General features: G+C 47.2%; 1 protein-coding gene across 1 annotated transcript in view; it reads left to right on the top strand.

Moving 5' to 3' along the window:
• CPSF2 (cleavage and polyadenylation specific factor 2) overlaps positions 1-2,575 on the top strand; it is a 56,422-nt gene extending 53,847 nt beyond the window's left edge. The window contains exons 13-15 of the mRNA XM_069736926.1: positions 154-456; positions 1,137-1,271; positions 1,460-2,575. Of these exons, the coding sequence (XP_069593027.1) occupies positions 154-456; positions 1,137-1,271; positions 1,460-1,552 (531 nt within the window). The 3' untranslated portion in view covers positions 1,553-2,575. The remainder of the gene's footprint in view (positions 1-153; positions 457-1,136; positions 1,272-1,459) is intronic.
• Positions 2,576-24,086: the final 21,511 nt, after the last annotated feature.

Below are 24,086 nucleotides of genomic sequence, written 5' to 3' on the forward strand. Positions count from 1 at the left end.
TCTTGATCCAGTCTGGTCTTCCTGGTGCATCTTTTGGTTTGGTGATTGGTTTTGGTTTATCGTGTAATAGTGTCATTTGTCGGTGAGTTAATCTAATTAAGGCACTTGTATTTGAAATTCTGTGAAAAATCTAGAATGTCCTTATTCACACAGGTAAGATTAAAAGACTCCCTCGTCAGCTCCCTCAAGTTCTGCAAAGCAAAGGACACAGAGCTAGCCTGGATTGACGGCGTGCTGGATATGCGGGTGGCAAAGGTGGACACCGGCGTCATCTTGGAAGATGGGGAATTAAAAGAAGAAGTTGAAGACTCAGAAATGCAAGTGGATACTCCTACCGTTGATGCCAGCACCATAGCTCAGCAGAAAGCCATCAAAAGTTTGTTTGGGGACGATGACAAGGAATTTTCAGAGGAAAGCGAGGTCATCCCGACTCTGGAGCCACTACCTAGTAATGAAGTACGCAGTGTAGCATGTGGTTTAATGTTTGTTGCAGAAATGCTCATCAAATCTGCAAAGTTCTCATCTCCCTAATATGTGATCAGGGCCTAATACTTCTCACAGGCCAGAGTTTGCAACAGTTGCGTCCTGTGAATGCAAACACCAGAAGCGCACATCTTTTTTAGATGGATATAATGTATCAATGCAGGTTAAAATGTATCTGACCGGTGTCAAACAGCTTAGCAGAGGATTGTGTAGATACTCTTGCAGAAAGCCTTCAGCTAAGAAATACCCAAGTACCCCTTTTAATTATGTTGATTATGTAAAATCTTGAGATATTAAACGGATCCCAGGAGCGTGGATGGGAATTAATCACACCAGTGACTGCTCCTGTGCTTCTTGCCACCCACATTTAGGACCACTGCATCCAATCACTGGAATTTAGCGTCAGCACAAGACCAGTGAATGGCTGCAGCAGTGACGTGTGTAAGCAGCATGTCATCAATGCAGCCAGGTAAAGAACAGAAGAAAGCATCAGGGGGCCACTACCACAGTGGGTGATTTAAAGCACAGCGCCTTTAACTATTTTATCACATGCTTACCTTTTGCCCTCCTCCCCCACCCCCTTTTTTTTATGTATATATTTTTTTTTTTTTTGTTTTGTGTTCTTGAAGCTCATGTATCACTCTATTTTTCAGGTTCCTGGACATCAGTCTGTCTTCATGAACGAGCCCAGATTGTCTGATTTCAAGCAAGTCCTCCTACGCGAGGGGATCCAGGCAGAGTTTGTGGGGGGTGTCCTCGTCTGTAACAACGTGGTCGCAGTTCGCAGGGTAAGTAGAAAATTCTTTAAAAAAAATAAAAACAAACTTTTAATGTTTCTGATCTCGCTGAATGCAGCAATCCCCATGTAGAAGTAAGGTGGTCTTCATTACATACACTGGCATAAGAAGGGCTCAGGTGAGGTATTTGGCCCAAAGGGTGGATTTCTTTTGACCCTAAGTTTTTTCTGTGTTTGCAGACGGAGACTGGGCGTATCGGTTTAGAGGGCTGCATCTGCGAGGACTTTTATAAAATAAGAGAGCTTTTATATGCACAGTATGCCATTGTATGAGCTGAGGTTACTGGACTTTACCTCTGACCCGAGATCTACAGCAAACTAAAAACTTGATTGTTAACTTTTTCTTTTTTTCCCTTTAATAAATTATTTTTATATCATGAACATCTGAGAAGTGGATTGTGAGCTGTTCGAATTGTACAGGTTTGCTGCTTCATTGTGTTTTGGGACAACCAGTGTTATTGGAGGAATGACATTTTCTACCAGCACCAGATGCCCTCTTTAAAATTGGGGGATCTTTATGCATCCGAAGAGTATAGTCACATTTTTTTTTTTTTTTACCAGTTTATAAACAGATCTAATCTACCTAAAAGCGGAGTTACTGTGTACATACATTTATGATGTGGAATTATATTCTGTATTCTACTCGAGCTGCACTCGCTGTTCTGCTGGTGCAGTCACTGTGTACATACATTACATTACTGATCCTGATTTACATGCTGTATTATACTTCACAGCTGCACTCGCTATTCTGCTGGTGGAGCTTATGTAACTCAGGATCAATACAGGATCAGTAATGTAATGCATGTACACAGTGACTGCACCAGCAGAATAGTGAGTGCAGCTCTGGAGTATAATGCAGGATGTCATGGAGATTATTTCTGCATGTGCTCAGATGTGAATATATGAAATTGTTGTTTTTTTACTGAAGAAATAGTTATGATTTTTGAGTAGATACATAAAATTTCTTTAGTTTTTATTTCGAGTTCTGTTTTAATTGTTTCTCTCTGGGCAGACAGGGAGCAGTAGCGATTCTGCGGCAGATCGCCACATGTCCTGATTTTCTTAGTTTTGTCGTCTTACTTTCGGGCTTGGCTGCCTCGGCAGTGTGACATGTTCAATGCCTCTGTTATCTGAGGTGTTTAATTGCTTTTGCCGTATATGACGTTCGTTAATGTGTAAATTACGACTACAGCATTGCCTGCATTCACATGGAGTCGTCCTTACCGCAAATGATAAATCGATACAAAAATGGTCATTCTGTATTGTTGGTTATCCTGAAATAAAATCAAAATCAAACCGTTTGTTTCTGATTGTTCATAGCGATAACACCTCGGGGCACTTGATTGTTTTCTCCATATTCAAACTTTGCAGATATAAATAGTCCTGGAGCGATATAAGATGAGTAACTTAAATTGGACACAAACTATATGAAGAAAAGTATGTGCCCCTACATCCACCCCCAGGAGTATCTTTGTCCTCATCTACATCCATGGACTTTACTCTACAGTTGCTGCTCTGCAGATATGACAGCTCCTGCTCTTCTGGGACTTTTACTAGATTTTGTAGGTGTACGTGAGAATTTTTACCTCTTCATTAAGAAGAGAATTTGTGAGGTCGGACCCTGACATTGTGGAGTCCGGGCTCACAATCTGGTGTTGGATGGGGTGGAGGTCCGGCTCAGCAGCCGCTCGTGTTTCCCCCCCCCCATTTCTGTACGGATTTCGTGCACTAGAACAGTACATGGACAGAGAAGATCCATCCCCAAACTGTTCTAAAAAAAAACTGAAGCTACAACTGTCCACAATGTCTTTTGCTGAAGATTAAGATTTCCTATCCTTGGAGCTGAGGGGCGGAGGCAGCCTCCTGATAACAGCACATAGCATTATCCTCCTCCACCATCTGTACAGCAGCACATTGCAGACAGGGGGTAATGTTCTCCTGGAGTCACCAAACCCAGACTCCTCCATCAGACACAGAGAATTGCGATCCATCACTGCACAGAACACGTTTCCTCCAGATTCCAGTGGTGGCAGCTTTACACCACTCCATCCAGTGCTCGGCGTTGTGCTTGGTGATGTACGGCTGCATGCAGCTTCTCTGCCGTTATGCTGCCAGCGGAAGTGCAGTGTCTCTGCTGACCCGATAACTGTAGTGTCCAGACCTGCTCTGATATCAGCAAAATGGTGGTGACTATTCTGCTCCTCAGCACATGGGCCCACGCTCTGTAACGTTCAAGGGTCTTCGCTGAGTTGCTGCGATTCCTTCCACTTATCAGTAATACCACTCACAGGTGATGGGGGAAGATTCAGGAGAGTGTTTTAGAGCTTTGCTTGTAGAAGGGGGTGCTGTGCCACATGCAGCAGCTTTCTCTTCTCATCAGATATTTCCCCTCTGACAGTGGACATTGTCAGGAGAGTTTTGTATATTGAAATCACAATGGATAATGATACAGCCGCATCCGCGAGAGCCGAGTGAAGGTTATTAGTGCCGGCGGTTCGGAAAAGTGTGATATATTTAGTGAGGATGAGCACAGCCCCCACGCCGATGTTTCTCTTTAATGTTCTCTGAGACTTTCTCTCCTGGAGAGGTGAAGATCTCCTCTGGCAGCATTCGCAGTCTGTGCCAGGCTCAGATCCTCCTACAACCCAGTAGCAGAATTCACTACAGCCAGAGCTGACAGCCGCACAGCAACAAATGCAAATAAATTGAGGCTTTGCTACAATTCTATCCAGTCGTGGGACGAGGCAGGTTTCACTCGATAAATATTCAAACTGTGAACAATGAACATTATGTCTGGAACGTTTGCGAGTCTCCTGTGGCCCGTCCATACTCCGATCACGAGTGCCAGCTATGTGAGACCGTCTGTGGGGAGAGAGATGTGGATGGAGACTGGAGGCAAACCCTCAGAGGGGTTCACTCAAAGCAAAAGCTGCAGGGGTCATGCCGCTACATAATCAGGCAGATTTGACACTCAGGTTTTATAAGATATTAGAGGTGACTGCTAGTGATGAGCGAGTGTACTCGTTGCTCGGGTTTTCCAGAGCTCGCTCGGGTGACCTCCGAGTATTTGTTAGTGTTCGGAGATTGTTTTCATTGCGGCAGCTGAATGATTTACAGCTACTAGCCAGGCTGAGTACATGTGAGGGTTGCCTGGTTGCTAGGGAATCCTCACATGTAATCAAGCTGGCTAGTAGCTGTAAATCATTCAGCTGAGGCGATGAAAACTTAATCTCCGAACACTTAAATACTCGAAGACCACCCGAGCAACGAGTACGCTCGCTCGTCACTAGTGACTGTCCTTGTAGAAGCTAGACTGCTGCAGGTCATGGATCGTGTGACCCAGCTCTGGATCTCATTGGGTCTTATGATCACCTGTAAAGGGCCTAATAGTACAGGTATAAATGGTCGCCCACATTTCCCAGTAACAGGCTGACCGGAATTTGTCTCTTGCTGATGGTCGTCTCACGCTCGGTCTTTACGTCATATCCAGACAGTACCTCCTCGATATCCTGCCTTCCAGCCGCTTGCGCTAATCATGTTCTCGTAGCGGCTGAGTCACCTCCATCTGCGCCAGGTCCCCGGTGGCAAGACAGACTGGCCGTCCGTGCCTGATCCGCAGACCACACGCTGCTATTCCGGCAGCTTTATGAGGCGCAGACGACCACTCCGCACACTTCATCTTTCCTTTTCAATTATCCAGAATGTGTCAATGTGACAATTAGTTTCTGCAGGGTCAGAGCTGCTGAAGCGCTCTTCTTTTAGGAAAAAGATATATATATATATATATCTTTAGCACAATTTATTTTTTTATTTTATCAGAAGTTTCCGCTTTATTTCTTTATGGCTCTTTCTACTGCAAAAATAGTGATAGCGTCTTAAAGGGACCGAGCGCTATTAATGGGTAATCAGCTTGAAATATCGGACCTTTTATGGGACATGTATAGATTCTTTTCTTAGGAAGCACAGCGGCAGTAGGGGTCAGCATCCAGCTTGTTACTGGCCCTAGAAGTTTTGGAACTTAGTTCATGTAAAAGAAAGATGAGGATGATCAATGCTACACGTTTTATCACACCTTGTCCCAGGTTGTGCACTTTTTTTTTTCTTCCCCAGATTTGTAACCATTTGGTGAATGTGGGGATGAATTACAACATACACATTGATTACAGATTATATCTCATTGTAGAGTCCGTAATATTCCCCCCTTAATATCACCGACTCTCCTGGGTCCCTACAGAGGGTGCATAGTTTAGGATGTTGTGTATCGTCATGGTAAAATTGACATAAGGCCCCCATATCACTGGGACCAGACAACTAGTTTGTGTGTATGGGGGTCTCTCGGCTGTCCCCGACAGACTATGACAGGGAGATGAGGATCGATTTGATTGGATCAAATGTCAGAGGGGTCTGCAGGGAGGAGAACACAGGACTCTGCTTGGGGAAAACAGGGCGGGTCTAGAGTAGAGTTGAGCAAACACACTTGCAGGATCCTAGTCCAGTGATTACTTCAGTAATCAGTGACTGCCGGCCCAGAGTCCTACAAACCTATCTGCCAAGGCAACTACTTATTAGAAGAGGAGGTTCACAGGGCTCCAGACCAGCAGCCACGGACCACCATGCACCTCTGGACAGGGATGCTGCATATCTGTTTGCAGGGGAGTCTGGACAAGAGGGCAGAGGGGTATGGATCTGGGTGACAGAGGGGTCTTCCAGAAGCTTATTCAGAGCCCCCCTCCATCCCCGCAGAGAACACATGGATGCGGTTGAGGTAGATGTTCTTGGGCTTTGGGGGTGTCAGGGGAGGTGGTTTTTGGCTAAATGTGTGTTCTACTCATGACCATCAGGCGTATGATGACATTTGCGTGCTGTGCTTGATCGGACTTTGATGTGACTGATGGTGGTCTTCCGTTTCGTCGATCATTCCATGCCCTAAAGTCTGCTCCATCTGTAAGCTGCGCTCCAGTCTTCCAGGCTTGTTCTGCAGTGCAGCAGTCCCATTTCTTTGCCCACCAACTTTTTCTTTTTTCATTAGGATAATGGTTCTTCTCTGCGTTCCCCTCCCAGGAGCTCCTAGGGAAATTGCGAATATCGGGTCCGATTCTGGCAAACGTATTTCATACTTTCTGATCCAATTAAAAAAATGATGTGCGGAGAAGTCGAGGCGATGGGGGCGACTAGTAATTGGTTGCAGAGGGATTCTAAATAATTGAGACATGGATCCGACATTGAGGTTAACTGATTCATCAGCAGCCTTGTACCATGGAGGGGGCTACGTGTCTCCCACCTCCTCCAGCATCTGCTCCAGAGATACTGTCAGTCCCAAGTCCTCCTCTCCAGACCTCCAAAACGCAAGGTATACAAAGCCCACAGAGCATGTTAATTCTTCCACAAGATGAAGTAAATTAACCTTTATAGCAATACGATCAGCGACACCTCATCAAACGCATATTAGCTTATTAACTGACTCTTTATGGGGCGCTAGAGCGCAGCATACAGTAAAGCATCCTCTGTTGTCACATGACTTCTGATCCTTTCTCTGATGGGCTATATACAGTGTGGCATGGGTGTTTTGCGCCACCTTGGAGTAGGTACACGACTAATACCACCACTGATCCTGGCCATTTCACCCATTAATCGACACTGTGAGGAGTGACAACAGCATGATAAATGGGACCTCTTCTCTCGGGTCAAAGGGTCTCCCAATGACAGGTACAGAGACTGGGGACCAAGAAAGGACCCCCAAGTCCTGTCAGTACGGTAAAGTAATCGTGAAAAACAAAAATCTCTTAAAGGCGTGGTAGAGGGTAAGAAAAACATGGCTGCTTCCTTCTAATAACTGCACCATCCCTATTTATTGGTTGTGACTGGTATTGCAAATTAGCTCTATTTATGTGAATGGGGAAAAGCTGCAAATCCCCACAAAGACCTGTGGACGGGTGTAGTGCTGTTTTCCCATAAGCCTCATTGGGGGACACAGGACCCCTGTGGCTACTGCCACTAGGAGGACACTAAGTTAACACACTCCCCTGCAGTATACACCCTCCCGCTGGCTCTCAGTGAACCAGTTCTTGCTTAGTGTCTGTAGGGGGCACTTGGGTCTGATGTCAGACCCCACCGGTTTTATTTTCTATTTTTTATTTTTCGTTCTATTTTTTTCCGTCAACGGAGTGAATGGGGGCGACGGATCCTTTCTAGGTTCCGATCTCCCCCAAATCATCAACAGACAAGTACGTGGAGCGTTCCTCCCATATCCTTTCCTGTGACGTTGGATGCCAGCCCTGAGCTCACCTTACGGGCGACTGTTCCTTCACGTTCCGATCTCCCCCTTCCATAGCAGGTGACCACATGGAGTAGCCCTCCATCTACCTCTCCTGGAGCCAGGTGCATAGCCGGACTTTTAGGATGGCGTCCGTGCAGCCCCCCACTGCATCACCACTGATACAGCGGATGACGCATGGCGGCAGAAGCTCTCCACCCCCTCCCTGTCTGGCGACGGTGGATTGAGCACCGGCCCACCACACCCACTGTAAGTACACTGCGGAGCCGAGGTGCTGCTGGGGGGTCCTGGTCCCCGGGGTATGGAAGGTTCCTCACACGGCATTAAGCCCGGGTCTGTGGGTGTTCGCAGGGCATTTTTTATTAAAATGTGCCTGGCTGAGCGATAACACCTCTGGCGGTCGCGGCGCCGCAGGCTGCAAATGCAGGCTGTTTAAAATTTACTCCCTGGCTTTTCCATTCACACAGGCCGGAGTTGTAGCCACGCCGACCGGCATTCACCTCCGCCCACCCTTTCAAGCGCTTCTCGTTCTGTGAGAAGCACTCTCACAAGATCTCGGCGGCCATCTTGGGACTCCCACAACGCTGATACTGCAGCGCCGCTCCAGCCTCAGCCCTCCTATCAGCCCTCAGGACATACATATCGCGGACCTCCCCTGGGGCCTTAAGACACAGGACTTGGGTAAGCTGCACACATAGCTTAACCCTTCCCCTGCCAGTAAGCGCTCTCCTCAAGGCCACTATGTCTCAATCAAGGCCTCACAAAGTCTGGGAAAACCCACACAGTATTTTTTGCTGTATGTACCTCTTGTAACGTCTCATTACCCCAGGGTCCCAGTACTGCACTGTGCACAGCCTGTGAACCGGAGCCTGTTCAGGAGCCTCCTATTAATGATACCGAACCTAGTGAGCCCGGCCCCCCTAAGTGGGCAGCCTCCCTTACCCGGTCTATGGCATCCCTGACAAAAGCGTTGGAATCGTTCCGAGACCCCCCTTCCAACCAGGGCACTCTGACACACGACACCCCTGGTCCTCTAGGGGGCGTAGCAGCTCTTGCAGGAAAAGGGCTTATGCCATATCTCCAGACTGTCACCGTGTTTCGGGATCTGAGAGCTCCACTTCTCGTTCCCCTTCCATCAGGGCTAGCAGAGATCCTGTTTCAGAAGACGATTCTAACATGTCCCTAGATCAGGAATTCCATCACGATCAGGAGACTCTCGACTCTCTCATTGAGTCAGTAAATAAGGCTTTAAAACTTGAGGAGGAACCTTCATCTAACGCGGATCACACCGTCTCCTTTAAAAGAGCCAAGTGGTCCCACAGAGTGTTCGCCACTCATCCCGAGTTTAAGGATATCGTTGAATCCCACAGGATCCGTCCCGATAAACGATTCACAGGGCAGAAGTCCATGGAATCAAAATATCCCTTTGCCCAGGACCTAAGGAAGAATTGGGCTCAATCTCCCCCGGTAGATCCTCTGGTATCTCTCCTGGCTACTATGTCCATTTTATCATCCTCAGAGGGGGCCTCTATTAAGAACCCAACCGATCATCAGATCGATAACATGGCGCGTTCAGCCTTTGAAGCCTCAGCAGCTGCACTCTTCCCATCCTTCGCGGCTACGTGGGTGGCTAAAGCCATGACCCACTGGGCTGAGGTCCTGTCTGCAGCGGTACTGAATACCAATCTCCCTCCCGAGTTAGCAGACCTCGCCACCCAGATAGTCAGAGCCGGAGATTTTGTAGTTTCCGCATCCCTGGACGCTGCTAACTGTGCTTCACAAGCAGCAAACGCCATCACCATCCGGAGGTCCCTATGGCTCAGGTACTGGCGTGCGGATTTGGCCTCCAAGAAGTCATTGACTTCTCTTCCGTATCAGGGCGACTGCCTTTTTGGCGAAAAGCTCAACCAACTAATCTCCGACGCCACTGGAGGGAAAAGTAAATTTCTTCCACAACAGAGACCCTTTCAGCCCTTTCGGAATCAACAGCAACAGGCTCGGTCCCGATTCTTCCGCTTCAACTCAAATTGGTCCTCTACTTCCACATCTTCCGCACCGGGCCGGGCACAACGAAGGGATAGAGGTCCCCAGACCTCTTATAAACCCTCCCCTTCTTGGAGAGGCAGGCCTAGGCAGTCAGGAGCCAGAGGTTCCAGACAGGGCAGGTCTCCCACACAATGACTCCCTGCGGTATCCGGAGGACTTGCTCAAAGTAGGCAGCCGCCTGCTTTCTTTCAGCGACGCGTGGCTCTCGGTCGTTCATGACAAATGGGTCCGCGATCTAGTGTCCTCTGGATACAAGATAGAATTCTCTCTTCCTCCAAATCGCTTCTTCCTGTCTTCTCTTCCCAGGGCAAAACAGCAAAGTTCTTCCAGGCCATAAGCGCCCTAAAGGAAGACGGAGTTATCATCCCAGTCCCTCAAAGCGAAAGGTTTCAAGGTTTTTATTCAAACCTGCTCATTGTCCCAAAGGAGGACGGTACAGTACGGCCCATACTGGATCTAAAACTGCTGAACGGGTTCGTCAGGGTGCGACGGTTCCGGATGGAATCGCTTCATTCTGTCATTGCCTCCATGGAAAAAGACGAGTTCCTGGCGTCAATAGACATCCAGGATGCATACCTCCACATTCCAATCTTCCCTTCTCACAAAAGGTTCCTTCGCTTCGCAGTTCAGGAAGATCACTTCCAGTTTGCTGCTCTGCCTTTCGGCCTCGCCTCCGCCCCCAGGGTATTCACCAAGGTCATGGCGGCTGCCGTGGCCATCCTTCATACCCGAGGTGTGGTGGTGCTACCATATCTGGACGATATCCTTATCAAAGGCCCCTCTCTCCACACCTGCAAGGAGACCATGTCCATCACAGTTGATACCTTTTCTCACCTGGGTTGGAAGATAAACTTCCAAAAATCTTCCCCAGTACCAGCTCAGCGAATTTCCTTTTTAGGAATGATACTGGACTCAGTATCCAGTATCCCAGTTGGTACTTCTTCCCCCGGAAAAGATCTCAGCCCTACAGCGGGAAGCTCAGAAGCTCTCCCAACCCCACTCACTCTCTACGCTTCTGTATGCGAGTCCTCGGCAGGATGGTAGCAGCTATGGAGGCGGTCCCATTCACTCAGTTACACCTCCGGCCATTACAACACGCTCTCCTGGCTGCGTGGGACAGGAACCCGCTCTCCATCGATCGTCGCTGCCTCCTTCCCCAGCGAGTCACGCAGTCTCTCAGGTGGTGGACTCTGGAATGCTCCCTGAATCGAAGAAAATCCTTTCTCCCAGTTCATTGGCTAGTGGTGACAACAGATGCCAGTCGTCTGGGCTGGGGGGCAGTGTTTCACCATCACACTGCCCACGGCCACTGGTCTCGTTAGGAAGCCCGCCTGCCCATCAACATCCTGGAAATTCGGGCAGTCAGATTGGCCCTCCTTTAATTCCACCCCTTCCTGTCGGGCTGTCCCATCAGGATTCAGTCCGACAATGCCTCAGCAGTGGCATACATCAACCGGCAGGGGGGAACACTCAGCAAGGCAGCCAAGAATGAGGTAGGCCACATTCTCCGCTGGGCCGAGGAAAACCGCTCATTGATCTCAGCGGTTCACATCCCCGGAGTGGAAAATTGGGAAGCAGACTTCCTAAGCCGTCAAGGTCTCGACTCCGGGGAGTGGTCTCTCCACCCGGAGATCTTCCACCAGATCTGTGGTCGCTGGGGAGTTCCGGACGTGGATCTCATGGCCTCATGGCTAAATTCCAAGGTTCCCAACTTCATAACTCGTTCCCACGATCCAACAGCCATCGGGGCAGATGCACTAGTACTTCTGTGGCACCAATTCCGGCTTCCGTACATTTTTCCCCCGCTTCCCTTACTACCAAGAGTCATCAAGAAGATCAGAGCAGAGGGGGTACCAGTAATCTTGATTGCGCCAGATTGGCCGCGCAGGGCCTGGTACGCCGAATTAGTTCAACTAGTCGCCGATGTCCCCTGGCGTCTACCGAATCGCGTGGACCTGTTGTCCCAGGGCGCCATTTACCACCAGAACTCCAAGGCCCTGTGTTTGACGGCATGGCCGTTGAGTCCTGGGTGCTAACTCAGGCAGGTTTCTCTCAAAGGGTCATTTCTACCATGATCAGCGCTAGGAAGCCTACAGTCATGGCCAAAAGTATTAACACCCCTGCAATTCTGTCAGATAATACTCATTTTCTTCCTGAGAATGATTGCAAACACAAATTGTTTGGTATTATTATCTTCATTTAATTTGTCTTAAATGAAAAAGCACAAAAAGAATTGTCCTAAAGCCAAATTGGATATAATTCCACACCAAACATAAAAAGGGGGTGGACAAAAGTATTGGCACTGTTTGAAAAATCATGTGATGCTTCTCTAATTTGTGTAATTAACAGCACCTGTAACTTACCTGTGGCACCTAACACCTAACAGGTGTTGGCAATAACTAAATCACACTTGCAGCCAGTTGACATGGATTAAAGTTGACTCAACCTCTGTCTTGTGTCCTTGTGTGTACCACATTGAGCATGGAGAAAAGAAAGAAGACCAAAGAACTGTCTGAGGACTTGAAAAACCAAATTGTGAGGAAGCATGAGCAATCTCAAGGCTACAAGTCCATCTCCAAAGACCTGAATGTTCCTGTGTCTACCGTGCGCAGTGTCATCAAGAAGTTTAAAACCCATGGCGCTGTGGCTAACCTCCCTAGATGTGGACGGAAAAGAAAAATTTACAAGAGATTTCAACGCAAGATTGTGCGGATGTTGGATAAAGAACCTCGACTAACATCTAAACAAGTTCAAGCTGCCCTGCAGTCCGAGGATACAACAGTGTCAACCCGTACTATCCGTCAGTGTCTGAATGAAAAGGGACTGTATGGTAGGAGACCCAGAAAGACCCCACTTCTTACCCCGAGACATAAAAAAGCCAGGCTGGAGTTTGCCAAAACTTACCTGCCAAAACTTACCTGAAAAAGCCTAAAACGTTTTGGAAGAATGTTCTCTGGTCAGATGAGACAAAAGTAGAGCTTTTTGGGCAAAGGCATAAACATAGAGTTTACAGAAGAAAAAAAGAGGCATTCAAAGAAAAGAACACGGTCCCTACAGTCAAACATGGCGGAGGTTCCCTGATGTTTTGGGATGCTTTGCTGCCTCTGGCACTGGACTGCTTGACCGTGTGCATGGAATTATGAAGTCTGAAGACTACCAACAAATTTTGAAGCATAATGTAGGGCCCAGTGTGAGAAAGCTGGGTCTCCCTCTGTCCAGCAGGACAATGACCCAAAACACACTTCAAAAAGCAATAGAAAATGGTTTGAAAGAAAGCACTGGAGACTTCTAAGGTGGCCAGCAATGAGTCCAGACCTGAATCCCATAGAACACCTGTGGAGAGATCTAAAAATGGCAGTTTGGAGAAGGCACCCTTCAAATATCAGGGACCTGGAGCAGTTTGCCAAAGAAGAATGGTCTAAAATTCCAGCAGAGCATTGTAAGAAACTCATTGATGGTTACTGGAAGCGGTTGGTTGCAGTTATTTTGGCTAAAGGTTGTGCAACCAAGTATTAGGCTGAGGGTGCCAATACTTTTGTCTGGCCCATTTTTGGAATTTTGTGTGAAATGATCAATGTTTTGCTTTTTGCTTCATTCTCTTTTGTGTTTTTTCATTTAAAACAAATTACATGAAGATAATAATACCAAAGAATTTGTGTTTGCAATCATTTTCAGGAAGAAAATGAGTATTATCTGACAGAATTGCAGGGGTGTCAATACTTTTGGCCATGACTGTACATCTATGCGTATTTATCATCACATTTGGAAGACCTTTTTCTCATGGTGCAAAGACCGAGAATGCTCTCCTCTCGTTTTTTCCATCCCTTCCGTCCTCGAATTCCTTCAGTCGGGTGCGGATTTGGGGCTTGCCTGTTATGGACCTGGTGGTTAGGAGCACCCGGAACGACCTGATGGTTAAACTCACACAGGACAAGCTCTGGGAAGTGGGAGCTCTGCTGACCGCAACCCCTAATCCTATCACACAACTAGAAATAGCCGTGGAGCGTACCTAACACGACCTAGACGCCTCTTCACAGCCTAAGAGCTAACTAGCCCTAAAGATAGAAAATAAAGCCTACCTTGCCTCAGAGAAATTCCCCAAAGGAAAAGGCAGCCCCCCACATATATTGACTGTGAGTTAAGATGAAAGTCACAAACACAGAAATGAAACAGGTTTCAGCAAAGGGAGGCCAGACTTACTAAACAGACTGAGGATAGGAAAGGTAACTTTGCGGTCAGCACAAAAAAACTACAAAAAGACCACGCAGAGTGTGCAAAAAGCCCTCCGCACCGACTCACGGTGCGGAGGTGCCACTCTGCATCCCAGAGCTTCCAGCTAGCAAGGCAAAATCATGATAGCAAGCTGGACAAGGAAACAATGAACAAATAATTAACTCGCAGGGACTTAGCTTCTGCTGGAGTAAACAGGTCACCAGAAAGATCCAAGAGCGAACTGAACCAGTACAAGAACATTGACAGCTGGCATGGAGTAACGATCTGAGTGGAGTTATATAGAGCAGCCAGCCAAAGAATAACCTACGTCACCTGTGGAAGGAACCTCAGAGGCAGCAGCTCCACTCACAGCCACCAGAGGGAGTCCATGGACAGAACTCGCCGAAGTACCATTCATGACCACAGGAGGGAGTTCGATAACAGAATTCACAACACTTGCCCTTAGTTCCCTCAAAGGGCAGATTTCGGCCCTGTCAGTCCTGTTCCAACGGAAGATTGCCGACAGATTACAGGTGAAGACGTTCATTCAAGGGGTTTCCCATGTGGCCCCGCCTTATAAGATGCCATTGGAACCAAGGGACCTTTATCTGGTCCTCTGTGTCTTGCAGGAGTCTCCATTTGAACCCCTGCAGGACGTTCCCCTGTCTCTTCTGTCCTGGAAGGTTGCCTTCCTAGTGGCGGTCACGTCCATCCGACGAGTTTCAGAACTGGCAGCTTTGTCCTGTCAGGTTCCCTTCCTCGTTTTTCATTAAGATAAGGTGGTTCTGAGAACTTCCCCGTCTTTTCTACCGAAGGTTGTCTCATCCTTCCACCTTAATGGGGAAATTGTCTTGCTTTCTTTTTGCCCGGCACCTGTCCACCGCACCGAAAAGGCTCTTCACACATTGGATTTGGTGAGAGCTCTTCGGAGATACGTCTCGCAGACGGCATCTTTCCGCAGGTCAGAGGCTCTGTTTGTGCTCCCGGAAGGGCCAAGGAAGGGTCTGGCCGCTTCCAAGGCAACGATATCCAGGTGGATTCGTTCTGCTATCCAGGAGTCGTCCCAGCAGGGATTAAGGCTCACTCCACTCGGTCGGTAGGTGCGTCTTGGGCCATTCGGCACCAGGCATCGGCAGCACAAGTCTGCAGAGCTGCGACTTGGTCCAGCCTGCATACCTTTACAAAACAATTCCAAATTCATTCTCAGGCCTCGGCAGATGTGACCATCGGCAGACGAATCTTGCAGGCGGCAGTGCCGCATCTGTAACTTGTGGGTACAAATAGCAATTGCAGTGGATTGTTTCCCACCCAGGGACTACTTTAGGACGTCCCATAGTCCTGTGTCCCCCAATGAGGTGTAGGAGAAAAGGAGATTTTTGTGTACTCACTGTAAAATCTTTTTCTCCGAGCCAATCATTGGGAGACACAGCTCCCACCCTGTTAGCCTCTGGGCTTTGTTTTTTTCTGTGTTGTCTTGGTTTTGACATAGTTCATTCTTGTTAAATGTTAAGCTCCTACTGCTTTGTTACCGAACTGGTTCACTGAGAGCCAGCGGGAGGGTTTATACAGCAAGGGAGGAGTTATTCTTTGTGCGTTAACTTAGTGTCCTCCTAGTGGCAGCAGCATAACACCCATGGTCCTGTGTCCCCAATGATTGGCTCAGAGAAAAAGATTTTGTGGTGAGTACACAATCTCCTTTTTGGAAGAAAGCAGGCATGTTTTTCTGATCTGGTTCAGCACTTTTAAAGGGATTGGTTCATCTTAAAAACGATCAACCTTGTAATTTACATCTTGGTAGCAATCCATTCTGTTCTCAAGAAAGAATGGATTTCCAATTCTTTAATTTTACTACTTGTTGCCTAGGTTACCAGCCACCTCTGCAGTTTATTGAAGATGGTCAGTTTCCTAGTGCTGTACTTCTGTCAAGATCGTTGGATCCAGCCGGCTTCAGTCCTGCTGCGCTCCCCCAATGCTGCAGAGGTAAAGCTGCCTCTACACAGATCGGCCCGAAAAGTCGATCATCAGCAGGGCACCACCCCCGGCAAGCAGGTGGCAGAGGAGTGGGTGCACTCCTGACGATGGAAATTGAGACAACCCCTTTAAGGAAAAAAAGAAAATGTAATAATAATTGGCAAAAAAAATTATTTACTGCATTATAGAATTTTTGTAGCAGCATTACAAAAAAAACACATATTCACCTTCCGCAATCACCTGAAGAGTAATGGCTACTAAAAATGCAGAGAGACAAAAGCAGGATATAAATATAGGGATGAATTCCTAGTGTGTGCCTTGTATTGCTCATGCTTATTGTGCTTGTCTATATTTGCCCCTTTCACATGTCAAGTGCCATGGAATAAATGCCGCTATAAAAATGTATAATAATAATAATGAATTATTATAGAGGCGTATCCCTGCCCCCCAAAACCATACCACCAAAATATCTCTTCTTACTCCAGGACCCCAATCTCAGGATTCGCCCCTCAGCTCGTTATATCATACCCCGTCTGTATGCGCATAAGTTATTAGTGAATAGCCGCCTACCTGGCAGATTCAGGTCCCAATATTCCCACGGGGCACCGACAACTTCCTCAGAAAAACTGCTCAGAGATTCCAAACGCTTCCATAGGCCGCAGCCACCCCCGCAGCTGACATATGGAGCAGCATAAGCTTCATCTGCCGCAGCCTCCACGTTCTATCACCAGCGGCTGCAAGTGCGCAACAGCACGGGGCACAGCCGCTCCAGAGGCGTATCACATGATAGGGTTAGATACACGGCTCAGCACAGATTATAGGGTTAGATACACAGCTCAGCACGTACGATAGTGTTAGATACATGGCTCAGTACAGATTATAGGGTTAGATACACACTCCGCACATAGGATAGTGTTAGATACACAGCTCAGTACAGATTATAGGGTTAGATACACACTCAGTACATAGGATAGTGTTAGATACACGGCTCAGTACAGATTATAGGGTTAGATACACGGCTCAGCACATAGGATAGTGTTAGATACACTGCTCAGTACAGATTATAAGGTTAGATACACGGCTCAGCACACAGGATCGTGTTAGATACACGGCTCAGTACAGATTATAGGGTTAGATACACACTCAGCACATAGGATAGTGTTAGATACACGGCTCAGTACAGATTATAGGGTTAGATACACGGCTCAGCACACAGGATAGTGTTAGATACACTGCTCAGTACAGATTATAGGGTTAGATACACAGCTCAGCACATAGGATAGTGTTACATACACGGCTCAGTACAGATTATAGGGTTAGATACACAGCTCAGCACATAGGATAGTGTTAGATACACGGCTCAGTACAGATTATGGGATTAGATACCCAGCTCAGCACACAGGATAGTGTTAGACTCACGGCTCAGTACAGATTATAGGGTTAGATACACAGCTCAGCACATAGGATAGTGTTAGATACACTGCTCAGTACATAGGATAGTGTTAGATACACGGCTCAGTACAGATTATAGGGTTAGATACACAGCTCAGCACACAGGATAGTGTTAGATACACGGCTCAGTACAGATTATAGGGTTAGATACACAACTCAGCACATAGGATAGCGTTAGATACACGGCTCAGTACAGATTATAGGGTTAGATGCACAGCTCAGCTCACAGGGTAGTGTTAGATACACGGCTCAGTAAAGATTATAGGGTTAGATACCCAGCTCAGCACATAGGATAGTGTTAGACTCACGGCTCAGTACAGATTATAGTGTTAGATACACAGATCAGCACATAGGGTAGTGTTAGATACACGGCTCAGTACAGATTATGGGGTTAGATACACAGCTCAGCACATAGGATAGTGTTAGATACACTGCTCAGTACATAGGATAGTGTTAGATACACGGCTCAGTACAGATTATAGGGTTAGATACACAGCTCAGCACACAGGATAGTGTTAGATACACGGCTTAGTACAGATTATAGGGTTAGATTATACACAACTCAGCACATGGGATAGCGTTAGATACACAGCTCAGCACACAGAATAGTGTTAGATACACGGCTTAGTACAGATTATAGGGTTAGATTATACACAACTCAGCACATGGGATAGCGTTAGATGCACAGCTCAGCACATAGGACAGTGTTAGATACACTGCTCAGTACAGATTATAGGGTTAGATACACAGCTCAGCACATAGGATAGTGTTAGATACACAGCTCAGTACAGATTATATGGTTAGATACACAACTCAGCACATAGGATAGTGTTAGATACACGGCTCAGTACAGATTATAGGGTTAGATGCACAGCTCAGCACATAGGACAGTGTTAGATACACTGCTCAGTGCAGATTATAGGGTTAGATACACGGCTCAGCACACAGGATAGTGTTAGATACACGGCTCAGTACAGATTATAGGGTTAGATACACGGCTCAGCCCACAGGATAGTGTTAGATTCACGGCTCAGCACAGATGATAGGGTTAGATACATGGCTCAGCACAGATGGCAGGGTTAGATACACGGCTCAGTACAGATTATAGTGTTAAATACACGGCTCAGCACAGATGATAGGGTTAGATACACGGCTCAGCACAGATGATAGGGTTAGATAAACGGGTCAGCAGAGAGTATCACAGGATAGGATTAGATACACAGCTCAGCACACAGTATCACACAGGAGAGGATTAGATATAGCTCAGCAGACAGTATCACACAGGATAGGAACAGATATAGCTCAGCAGACAGTATCACACAGGATAGAATTAGATACAAGGCTCCGTAGACATCACACAAGATAGGATTAGATACAGCGGTTCAGCAGACAGCATCACACACAGAATAGGATTAGATATAGCTCAACAGACAGTATCACACAGGATAGGATTAGATACACGGCTCTGCAGACAGTATTAGGCCGGTTTCACACGTCAGTGGCTCCGCTACGTGAGGTGACAGTTTCCTCACGTACCGGAGACACAAACTCACGTAGACACATTAAAATCAATGTGTCTGCACATGTCAGCGTGTTTTCACGGACCGTGTGTCCGTTTGGAAAACACAGAGACATGTCAGTGTTCGTGGGAGCGCACGTATTACACGAACCCATTAAAGTCAATGGGTCTGTGTAAAACACGTACCGCACACGGATGTTGTCCGTGTGCAGTCCGTGTGCCGTGCAGGAGACAGCGCTACAGTAAGCGCTGTCCCACCAGCATGGTGCTGAAGCCGCTATTCATTTCTTCTCTCCAGCATCGTTCGCTGGAGAGAAGATATGAAAAATCTGAAAAATCTTTTTTTTTTTTTTTTTTTTTGTGTTTAGAAAAAGATCCCTGTCCCCAACCCCCTCCCACCCCCTGTGCGCCCCCCCCCCCCCCCTGTTAATAAAATACTTACCCGGCTCCCTCGCTGCTTCCTGTCCTCGCCGCAGCTTCTCCTGTATGAACAGTCACGTGGTGCCTCCCATGACAGTGATGAATATGCGGCTCCCACCTACACAGGATAGGATTAGATACACGGTTCAGCAGACAGTATCACATAGGATAGGATTAGATACACTGCTCAGCAGACAGTATCACACAGGATAGGATTAGATACATGGCTCAGAACACTATCACACAGAATGTGATTAGATACACAGCTCAGCAAACCATATCATACAGGATAGGATTAGATACACAGCTCAGCAGAAAGTATCACACAGGATAGGATTAGATACATGGTTCAGCAGACAGTATCACATAGGATAGGATTAGATACACTGCTCAGCAGACAGTATCACACAGGATATGAATAGATACACAGCGCAGCAGACATTATCACTCAGTATAGGATTAGATACATGGCTCAGAACACTATCACACAGAATGAGATTAGATACACAGCTCAGCAAACCGTATCACACAGGATAGGATTAGATACACAGCTCAGCAGAAAGTATCACACAGGATAGGATTAGATACATGGCTCGGCAGACAGTATCCCACAGGAAAGCTCCATAGATACAAAGCTCCCTAGACAGTATCACACAAGATAGGATTAGATACACAACTCAGCAGAAAGTCAGTATCACAAGGTAGGATTAGATACATGGCTCAGCCGACAGTATCTCACCGGATAGGATTGGATACATGGCTAAGCAGACAGTATCATACTAGATAGGGATAGATACATGGCTCAGAACACAGTATCACACAGGACTGGGTTAGATTCACGGCTCAGCAGACAGTATCACACAGGATAGGATTAGATACACAGCTCAGCAGAAAGTATCACACGGGATAGGATTAGATACATGGCTTAGCAGACAGTATCACACAGGAAAGGATTACATAGAACAGTATTTGGTGCAGATTGTGGCTTTGCTCCTGATGTTCTGGTCGGTGACTCTTGGGCCTCATTACTCATTCTTGAGCAGCTTGTAGAATTTCACAGGTTGCTCGGTCGTATTTTTGTCTTTGGCTGGATGTATAACATTCTGACCTCCGGGCCCCGCCTATAGAATGTATAAAGCCCCGTGCAATACATAGACAGACTGTAGGACAGGAGACCGCAGGATAGGATTAGATACACAGCTAAGCGGACAGTATCACACAGGATAAGACTAGATACATAGCTCAGCAGACAGTATTACACAGGATAGGATTAGATACACAGCTCAGAAGACAATATCACACATGATAGGATTAGATACACAGCTCAGCAAACAGTATCACACAGGAAAGGATTGGATACACCACTCAGCAGACAGTATCACACATGATAGGATTAGATACACAGCTCAGAAAACAGTATCACATAAAAAGGATTAGATACACAGCTCAGCAGACTATCACACAGGATAGGATTGGATATTCAGCTCAGCAGACAGTATCACACAGAATAGGATTAGATACACAGCTCTGCAGATAGTATCACACAGGATAGGATTAGATACACAGCTCTGCAGACAGTATCACACAGGATAGGATTAGATACATGGCTCAGCAGTATCACACAAGAGATGATTAGATACACAGCTCTGCAGACAGTATCACACAGGATGGGATTAGCTAGAGGGTCGGACTGGCCCACTGGATAACCGGAGGATTCTACGGTGGGCCCAGGCACGGACACCTGCTGGCATACTGGCCAGCCGCTGTCTAGGGACCCCACTGCTCCAGGGGCCCCCAGCCAGTGGCTTGTCGCTAATAGCGGCACACCCAGCAGCTATGGGGCCCTTGCGTTAAGGGGGCCCGCCCTGTGCCAGTAGAGCAGCAGTGGGTGACAGGAAGCCACGCCTGTCCCCGCTGCTAAAGAGAAATGAATATTCACGCTTCCCCACTCTGCCATGGGCATGGAGAGGAGTGAGTATTCATTTTACTTTAATAGCGGGTGTCATGGTTCACATCGTGCTGCCAACACTAGATCACGGATCCCAGCAGTATGCCAGTGATCCTGGGAAAAATATCTTTATTGTCCCCACTACTCACACCAATTTGTCACTAACAACGGGGTTGTTTGGTTAACCCCTGGTTCCTTCTGAAGGGAATTTATCTATATCCCACTTCCCAGTTCCAGTTTGGAACTTGCAGCTCTCTGGCACCCCCCTTACCCTCAAGTCAGATTAGGTACTGCACCTAGGGTAATAAGTCGCCAGAAAGGCTGCCTGCTATGTACTGGCTATTGGGCTCACTTCAACGAGGGCAATTTAACGACTCCCACTCAGGCGGGAACAATAATTAACAACACCGCCTTCGCTACACAGATTCCCAAACACACAGAAGCAAGTATGCTGCCACTAGCTCCGATTTTCACCAAAGGTTTTCAAATTAGTAGCGTAATTCACCCCAGAGGACACACAGTTTGTTATAGAGCATAGAGACACAAGCTAGCAATTAAATATTTTACTCCATAAAAAGTTAGGCAGTGTTTACAAGGTATTAAAAAGATATTATAAAGGAGACAATCATATGTACATTGCAACTACAAATAAAAGAGGATTAAAACAAAAATGAACACTTACATTTTGCTTAGATCATTCCAGGCTAACCATGCTGGTGGGAGGAGCCAGACATCACAATGCTTTACAGAGGGTCTTGTTGCAGCAAGGTCCGAGGCAAGAATGAAGGCTGGGCTGGGTGCAGTAAATTATGCTTCTGGGCTTGTGACATCACTAAAGGGGCTGGTTTCCCTGCACCCTCCCCTAGCTGCCAGGGTGCATATTTTGGTATGAAAACTTATAATACTCATAAGTGGGCTTGAGAACCTAGCAGAATAACTGCACACAGATCACTCATATTGAAATTAGCTTTCTAATGATTCCAAACTCGGACTAGCTATTCCACTCTGTTCAGGAGAAATCCATTTATCGGGTTCTGTTGGTGCTAGAATTTAGCAAAAGGCGCTGTAGCGCAGCTCTGTCAAAGCACATTCCAAATATGTAACCGTCATATCTCTATCATACACTGGTGTCATATTATGGATTCTTTAATATCTCCCCACATACAGCAAGCACATGGGTTTAGACAAAGGATTCGTACACACATTCTTGACTTGGAGAAGGAGGAGGGGGGTCAGAGCCCCACACTGGAGTTTCAAGTTAGACAGTGTCTCTGCCATAGGGCTTTGTGTCTATACCAGCAAATGCAGTGAGGGTGGAAGCGAAGGGGGGGTCGAGCTGCAAAGTGTGTCTAGGACCATGGTCACATGTGCAAAAATCCCTCAGACCATGGTATTTTACATTATCGTGACAGCAGGCAGTGTTAGCCGCAGGCTGAGGCCAACCCTGCCCACATGTAAAGCTGGAGCGGCTGCATCGGGGCCCCGAAGGTGAGCCCCTGCAGGGCGGCTAACCCTGATGGCAATCGGTGGGCAGGGAGCGATCCCTCCAGCTTGGCAGCACAGTGGAGCTGCAGAGATCCGATGCCATCCTGCTTCCTGCCCGCTGACCAGCGCTTCCTATCTGACATAGCGCGGCTGGATAACGTCATCATTCAGCACACGGCTGTTTGAGACAGAAAGCTGCGGGGAACTTTCTGAGAGGTGAGTGGTGCTGTGTGTCTGTCTGCCTGCGTGCATGTGAATGCGGTGCGGTGCTTTGTGTATGTATGTGAGAGCGGTGCGGTGCTGTGTGTGTGGTGCTGTGTGTGTATTGAAGATGTGTGTAAGGAGATTGGCAATGAAGTAGCTGATGAAGAGAACAGTGGTGGGGTGAAGGCAATGTTGATGGTGGTGGAAAAGACGATGGGGTGGTGGGGGGAGGCAATGATGGAGGTATTGAAATGGGCAATGATGGAGGTGGTGGACTGGGCAATGATGGGGTGGTGGGGGAGAAAGCAATGATGGTTGTGGTGGAAAGAACAATAATGGGGTGGTAGGAGGCAATGATGGAGGTGTTAAAATGGGCATTGATGGGGGTGGTGGGGGAGAAAGCAATGATGGTTGTGGTGGAAAGGACAATGATGGGGGTGGTGGGGGTAGGCAATGATGAGGTGTTGAAATTGGCAATGATGGAGGTGGTGGAATGGGCAATGATGGGGTGGTGGGGGTGAAGGCAATGATGGTTGTGGGGAGGCAATGATGGAGGTGTTGAAATGAGCAATGATGAGATGGTGGGAAAGAAAGCAATGATGATTGTGGTTGAAAGGACAATAATAGGGGTAGGCAATGATGGAGGTCTTGAAATTGGCAATGATGGAGGTGTTGAAATGGGCAATGATGGGGTGGTGGGAAAGAAAGCAATGATCATTGTGGCGGAAAGGACAATAATGGGGGAGGTTGGGGTAGGCAATGATGGAGGTGTTGAAATGGGCAATGATGGAGGTGTTGAAATGGGCAATAATAAGGTGATGGGGAGAAAGCAATGATGGTTGTGGTGTAAAGGACAATGATGGTAGTGGTAGAAAGGACAATGGGGGTGGTGGGGGAGGAGGCAATGATGGAGGTGGTGATGAGGACAATGATGGGTGTAGAGGGGGTAAACAATGATGGAGGTGGAGGGGGCTGCATTATACCCTATGAGGGGCTGCATTTTACTTTATGATGTGGCTACATTATATTCTGTGGGGGGCTGCATTATTCTTTCAGGGGACTACATTATATTCTGGGGGGCTACATCATACTATATGAGGGGGCAGCATTATGCCCCATGGGAGGCTGCATTATACCTTATGAGGGTTGCATAATACTCTGAAGAGGCTACATTATATTCTATGGGGGGGGCCGCATTATATCTTATGAGGGATTGCATTATATTTTGTGGGGTGCTGCATTATACCCTATGAGGGGGGCTGCATTATATTCTATG

The sequence above is a fragment of the Ranitomeya imitator genome, chromosome 1 (assembly GCF_032444005.1).
Source record: "Ranitomeya imitator isolate aRanImi1 chromosome 1, aRanImi1.pri, whole genome shotgun sequence".
Taxonomy (NCBI): domain Eukaryota; kingdom Metazoa; phylum Chordata; class Amphibia; order Anura; family Dendrobatidae; genus Ranitomeya; species Ranitomeya imitator.